The 7500-nt window shown below is 48.1% G+C and overlaps 1 protein-coding gene across 1 annotated transcript in view; it reads right to left on the bottom strand.

The window, feature by feature from the left end:
- mylipa (myosin regulatory light chain interacting protein a) overlaps positions 1-7500 on the bottom strand; it is a 20012-nt gene that overhangs the window by 3404 nt on the left and 9108 nt on the right. The window contains exons 3-5 of the mRNA XM_076301134.1: positions 4468-4653; positions 2258-2455; positions 1923-2087 (exon numbers count right to left, since the gene is read on the bottom strand). Of these exons, the coding sequence (XP_076157249.1) occupies positions 1923-2087; positions 2258-2455; positions 4468-4653 (549 nt within the window). The remainder of the gene's footprint in view (positions 1-1922; positions 2088-2257; positions 2456-4467; positions 4654-7500) is intronic.

The following is a 7500-nucleotide window of genomic DNA, read 5'->3' on the forward strand; positions in this document are numbered from 1 at the left end:
CCACCCCAGAAAAGCAAAAAAAAAGCCCCACGCCCATCCCCCACCAAAAAAAAAAACATTCTGCCGGCAGGAGATGAGAGCCTAACATAGAAGCTCAGGAGACGATAAGCGCATGAGCAGGATCTACAGTAGTGTGGTCGGAGAACAAATCAGGGCGGGGATCTGGACACACAGAGGGACTGGACACACAGAGGGACTGTTCACTATTCAAGTGGCTTACGCACTTGTTTCCAAAGGAGTCACAAGCCTTTTCCACATCATCAGCCGAGAGACCACAGCAGCAGGAAACTGACTCACAATAGCCTTTTCACCAACACACTACTAACACACACTACTAATCTACCCCACTGTTAGTGCATCTACCCTGATCACCAATCTACCCCACTGTTAAAGTGCTTTGATAAAGCTCTACATAAATGTGATAAAACGTTGTTTGTCTCAACTGGTCTTCTGTAAAACACTCTGAATGACCGATAAGCATGAACTGTGTTATCAACCTTGCCCTAGTGCACTAGTGGGTTAGAGAATGACATGCATAACAATAGTAAACTCCTTTCCTTGATCTACAGAGCACTCCAGACACGGATCACACAGATAACACGACCATATAAGCATCTTAAACGAGATAACGCGACCATATAAAGATCTCATACACCACCATGGTGGGATGGACTTTAGTCTGACCTGAATGTGATGACAACACTAAACAGGAATGACCAGCTAACCCCGTCAAATGTCAATGATTTTCAAACACATATTATTTAAAGGATGCATAAACTGCGCAAACAGTCCGTTTTATACCCTTTAAGTTAAAAATACGCTGGTTTGTCCCCAGAGTAGCACAGACGTGTAATGATATTTTGAGCCTTGTGTCAGTGGCTTAAAGTAGCAATTTCCTTTAACATAACGAAATGGTTGCCAAGGCCATCACTATATGCCGTTTACTTTTAACCTTATTGTTTTCAGACGGGAGGCTTCCTTTAAGTCCTCAAGGGTATTGCATTTCCCTATCATATTGTATGTCACATTCTAACATATGCTGACTAACGTCTTTCACAGCCTGCCTTAGTTTTAGTAATTTTCCATTACAGATTTAAAGGTGTTCTAAGCGATGCTGGGTAACGTCATTTCTGTTGACTTTCAAACAAAACAGAGAGTTAGCTCACTACTTCCTCCCCCTCCCTCCTGTGCTGTTCCCATGCAATTGAAACTCTCCTAAACGCGCATCTCGTCTGTGATTTGCTGGAACAGTTTGTTATGTTTTTATGGGCCAGGTTTGCCCAGGTTTTTGTTGCCGATTTTGGAGCCACAGATATTGCGTTTTTTTTACAGTGTATTCAGGACACAGACAGCTAGCGGTTGGTTAGGTGATGTTTGCTGTAAGTGACATAAAATGTTTTAGTCTAAAAACGTGTGGCATCGCTTACAGCACCTTTAAACAGGCCCTTAAACAGGACATCAGCTGGTGAGCAGGTAGAGTTTGCGAAGAGATAAGGGTCTATACAATTACGTAAGATAAGATTACACTGAACAGTAGAGCCCACTGGCTGCTCGGCTGTCTCTGTGTGTGTGTGTTGGTTTGGTAGAGCCCACTGGTGGCTCAGCTGTGTGTGTGTGTGATTGTGTGTGTGTGTGTGTGTGTGTGTGTGTGTGTGTGTGTACCTGTAGAAGGCGTGTGTTTCGGTGATGGCTCGGTAGAGCCTGTTTGTTGCGCTTGTTTGTGTGTGTGTGTGTGTGTGTGTGTACCTGTAGAAGGCGTGTGTTTCGGTGATGGCTCGGTAGAGCCTGTTTGTTGCGCTTGTTTGTGTGCGTGTGTGTGTGTACCTGTAGAAGGCGTGTGTTTTGGTGATGGCTCAGTAGAGCCTGTTTGTTGCGCTTGTTTGTGTGTGTGTGTGTGTGTGTGTGTGTGTGTGTGTGTGTACCTGTAGAAGGCGTGTGTTTCGGTGATGGCTCGGTACAGCCCGCTGGCGGCTCGACTGCTGATGAGTTTGAAAAGCAGCACCACGCTGTCGCTCATCTCCTTGGTGACCGTCAGATACACACTCTTGCCTGACTGAGTGGCGATCTGGATCACAGGGTAAGCCACTCTGTAATCAGAAACACACACACACACACACACACACACACACACACCTGCATGAGACGAGAAGTAGGCCACTCACCCTGATCCATACGAGTCAGCAGTGATTACTCTCGGAGAGTGCACACACGTGTGTGTCTGTGTGTCTATGTGCCTGTGCCTGTGCGGCTGACCCACCTGTTGACCAGGCTGAAGTCGTCTTTGCAGACGGCGATGCCGTCCGGTCCCACTCCGATGGCGAGCCTGCGTCCGTCGGCATCGCGCGCCAGGTGCCACTCCACGCCGTAGTGCTCCAGCGACGCCACCAGCTGCAGCGCCTGGTACTCCACCGCGGGCACACTCTGCCCTGCCAGCGCCTGGTGCCTGGACACGATGCTGCGCGCACACACACACACACACACACAAACACGCGGTTACAGTGCGTTTCCACGGTTACGGTGTGTTTGGCACGGAGGAGGTGACTTACAGGGGGGGGGGGGGGGGGCTCCAGCGGACGTGTAACTGAAACATTCCGTTCACGACGCACAAACACAGTTTTAGAAGAACGCTCTATTTTTTTTCCAACGTACGAGACGCCACCACGTCTGGCGTAGCCAGTTCCACTGATCACAGTGCAGCAGACGCAACGCGAACGGAACGCTTCAGTTATGTGCCTGGTGTACCTCCCTCTAAGACTACATTATGGAGGCTGTGTTATGGAGAAGGTGTCTAAGACTACATCATGGAGGCTGTGTTATGGAGAAGGTGTCTAAGACTACATTATGGAGGCTGTGTTATGGAGAAGGTGGAGAAGGCTACATTATGGAGGCTGTGTTATGGAGAAGGTGTCTAAGACTACATTATGGAGGCTGTGTTATGGAGAAGGTGTCTAAGACTACATTATGGAGGCTGTGTTATGGAGAAGGTGTCTAAGACTACATTATGGAGGCTGTGTTATGGAGAAGGTGTCTAAGACTACATTATGGAGGCTGTGTTATGGAGAAGGTGTCTAAGACTACATTATGGAGGCTGTGTTATGGAGAAGGTGTCTAAGACTACATTATGGAGGCTGTGTTATGGAGAAGGTGGAGAAGGCTACATTAAGGAGGCTGTGTTATGGAGAAGGTGTCTAAGACTACATTATGGAGGCTGTGTTATGGAGAAGGTGTCTAAGACTACATTATGGAGGCTGTGTTATGGAGAAGGTGTCTAAGACTACATTATGGAGGCTGTGTTATGGAGAAGGTGTCTAAGACTACATTATGGAGGCTGTGTTATGGAGAAGGTGTCTAAGACTACATTATGGAGGCTGTGTTATGGAGAAGGTGTCTAAGACTACATTATGGAGGCTGTGTTATGGAGAAGGTGTCTAAGACTACATTATGGAGGCTGTGTTATGGAGAAGGTGGAGAAGGCTACATTAAGGAGGCTGTGTTATGGAGAAGGTGTCTAAGACTACATTATGGAGGCTGTGTTATGGAGAAGGTGTCTAAGACTACATTATGGAGGCTGTGTTATGGAGAAGGTGTCTAAGACTACATTATGGAGGCTGTGTGTTACGGAGAAGGTGTCTAAGACTACATTATGGAGGCTGTGTGTTACGGAGAAGGTGTCTAAGACTACATCATGGAGGCTGTGTTATGGAGGGGTTGTAAAAGTTGACTAAAGTTGACTGATATTTAGTCAGGTCAACAGGATTGCGTCCCCAGATGTACACATCTACGGCTGGACTTCAGGCTTTGACCAATCATTCTGACGTGTCAGACGAGCTAGTTCCTCTGACACACACACACACACACACGCACACACGCACGCACACACACACACACACTTCAGGCTTTGACCAATCATTCTGACGTGTCAGACGAGCTACAGTTCCCCTGACACAGTGACCGCTGAAAGCAGCACTTCTGCCCGTAATAAAGATGGACACCACTGGAGGAGATAAGGCTGTGCACGGGCTAATGCACTAATGGACATTGCACGCTTATCAAGGCAATCAAGCCAAGGACCAGCGGCTTACTCAAGATACCTGTGGTACCAGTGACCTGTGGTAAACCTTTGTAGTGCACTTTATGATGGGCAGGCTAAACTGGGCACATAACCGGAGTGTTCCGTTCGTGGAGCGTCTGCTGCTGCACTGAGCGTCCACTGTGATCAATAGAACTGGCCACACCAGATGAGATAGCGGCGGGAAAAAACGAGACCAAGAAAAACTATTTAACTTCTACTTCTGAAACTATTTTTGTGCTCCGCAAATGGAACGCTTCAGTTTCGTCCTGCACACACAAACGTCCTGCACACAAACACGTCCTGCACACAAACACGTCCTGCACACACACACGTCCTGCGCACACACACACGTCCTGCACACACACACACGTCCTGCACACACACGTCCTGCTCACCTGTCGACGGTGGCCTGGCAGGGCTGGTGTCCGGTCAGGTCGCTGTACCAGTACTGGGCGGTGTTCTGGTCGTAGTCTCCGAAGTGGGCCTGGGCCAGCAGGGCGCTGAGCTCCTCCGCCCGCTCAGAGCACATGCGCAGGTGACCGCGGTGCAGGTCCTCCTTCACATGCAGGAAGAACAGGTGCCTGGAGAGGAACGAGAGCAGCACATCAGTACACACACACACACACACACAGACGCCTGCAGGAGGAACGAGAGCAGCACGTCAGTACACACACACACACACACACACACACAGACGCCTGCAGGAGGAACGAGAGCAGCACGTCAGTACACACACACACACACACACACAGACGCCTGCAGGAGGAACGAGAGCAGCACGTCAGTACACACACACACACACACACACAGAGACGCCTGCAGGAGGAACGAGAGCAGCACGTCAGTACACACACACACACACACACACACACACACACACACACACACACACACACACACACACACACGCCTGCAGGAGGAACGAGAGCAGCACGTCAGTACACACACAGACAGACACACACACAGACAGACAGACACACACCTATCGGTTGATTGACAGATTGTGTGTTATGGCTGCCAGCATTCTGAAACTAGATGAAAGTTTCCTTAAATGATAAACAAAAGTGTTCTATCTTAGGAAGCTACAATCATCTTCTTTGCAATCATCAGTTGTGGGTGTCCTTCCTTGCTTCCTTTAGCTCAGCGGCTAGGTCAGGTCACGTCACACTAGTTCCACTTTCCCAGCGTGCAAATTATTTACACTCACGTTGTTGTGGGTTTAAATCTTAATCCTCAAGGCACAGAGAGAACCTTCAACAACTTTTTTTGGGCTTGTTCAAAACACACCTGTTCACTGAGGCCTAAATATATATATATATATATATATCATTATCATCGTTATTCTTATTATTATGATATTATTATTTATCCCTCTGTGTGTAAAATACAGACAGACATGCCGCTATAAAGGGGAAAGTATTGCACCATGAAAATGTAAAAAGGGCTTAAGAGGAACTAACCTAAACCCAGCACAGGCCCTGCACTAAACAAAGGGTCCATATGCGTCTGCAGTTCCTGAACCCTATCTGTGTGTGTGTGTGTGTGTGTGTGAGGAGCTGTGATAAAGCTCTTATCAGTGTTGCAGGAGCCAGACCTAGTGCCCGTGTAGTTGTTGAGCCTGTGTGTGTGTGTGTGTGTGTGTGTGTGTGTGTGTGTGTGTGTGTGTGTGTGTGTGTGTGTGTGTGTGTGGTGTTATATCTGAACTGCAGCCTGCACCCAGCTTGATAAGCTCACAGAACCAACACTACACTCCAAACATTAGTTCACACACACACACACACACACACACACACATAGCTTTTAAACCGTAGCCATGTTGCAACAGGGTAATTCCATAATTCCGGTCTCTCCCATGCCACATTAAAGCAGGGGGTTCACCGCGGGGTTGACCAACCCCTCCCTCCCCCCAGGCGTTTGAAAAGGACATCCTCATTCCTCATTCCTCAGAAACACTCACAAACTCCAAGACACTCAGGGGCAATTGAACAAAAAGAGCACAAATACAGACTTTTTCTGCCCGCAAAAAACACACGGTGCCTTGCCATGTTATATGGAACTTACTAAGCTTTCACTTCATTAGGTAAACAACGCTCATCTCCGCCCTCTAACGCAATCGGTAGTAGACACAACTTAACGGAATTATTCAATCACAAGTGTAGTTGAATGGAATCAACCAATTAATGACAACATTAAAATGACATAACACAATACATGACAATAAGATGTCAACAAACAGCAATATAATGCAGGGCAGTCATTCTTCTCCACTCAACAAATACCCAAGTTATGTGTGCAGCTACAGACTACGGCAGAGGCAACAGCCTAGCAGGTGTAAGGAAGTGGAGAACACGATCAAGCAAAGGTTACACATTTACAGGTAACCGAAAACAAAAGTTACACATTTACAGTCAACGGAAAGTAAAAGTTGCTTTCGACGGCTCTGAATAGGCCTACTGGTTCTGTTTCAGAAAGGCCTACTGGTTCTGTTTCAGAAAGGCCTACTGGTTCTGAAGAGGCCTACTGGTTCTGTCGTTTCACGAAGTTCCTCCAATTGACAGGTTTAACCGCCGTCCGGATTAGAGCTGCTTTTAAAAGACGGAAACTGCTTATACAAATGCCAAGATACCTAATGAATCGCTCCTCCCATCTCCCCCCATCTCCCCCGTGGGCCTGTTCTTTCCCTCCATCTTCCGGACATGCTGGCCTGACAGATCTCCTGTTCCCTGGACATGCATCTCACTCAGACTGCTTGTTTTGTAAACAGAGGATGCCATATTTAAAGCTCACATAAAGGCCCTATTCTCTTCGCTCCTCAGAGTCAACTCTGGTTAACAAACACAAAGTCACATTCCAGCCAGGCTGCCCTTCATGGCCCCCCACCCTTCCTCCCTTATCTTTGTTTGTTTTTTCTTTTCTCACTTTCATCCCTCTCTCTCTCCCTCCCCCCTCCCCCTCCCCCCCTCTCTGGTCGCGTGCTTTTGAGGGACAGCTGCATTCTAATAGAACGCTGCAGCAACTGCGTGGTCCAGAACGGACAGTGCATCTGTCACTCATCCCCACTGATCACAACACACACAGGCCACATGACACCAGGAGAGAACGAACACACACACACAAACACAAACACGAACACGAACACACACACACAACCTCCTTGCTCTTTCTCCACGCCTTTCCAAACTAGCTCTTTTCTTCATCTGAGGGCCACGCCCCCTCCCCAGAACGATCTGGTCCCTCCTAATGCCCGAAACCGCATCACCTTCACCCCCCCCCCCCACACACCCCAGTGGACATTACAGAACACTATGAGAGGACGTCCAGTTGAGGGTTCCTTTCAGCAGAACTGTAGGCTTGTATACATTTCTTTTTGGATTGTGTCCGATCACAAGTGGACACTGTTTACGCATGTAATGAAGGAGCCCAGCCAG

This window comes from Alosa pseudoharengus, unplaced genomic scaffold, assembly GCF_046254945.1.
Source record: "Alosa pseudoharengus isolate Yale_2024_CS ecotype anadromous, Long Island Sound unplaced genomic scaffold, YU_APseudo_1.1 YU_APseudo_1.1_scf_23, whole genome shotgun sequence".
In the NCBI taxonomy this organism is placed as follows: domain Eukaryota; kingdom Metazoa; phylum Chordata; class Actinopteri; order Clupeiformes; family Clupeidae; genus Alosa; species Alosa pseudoharengus.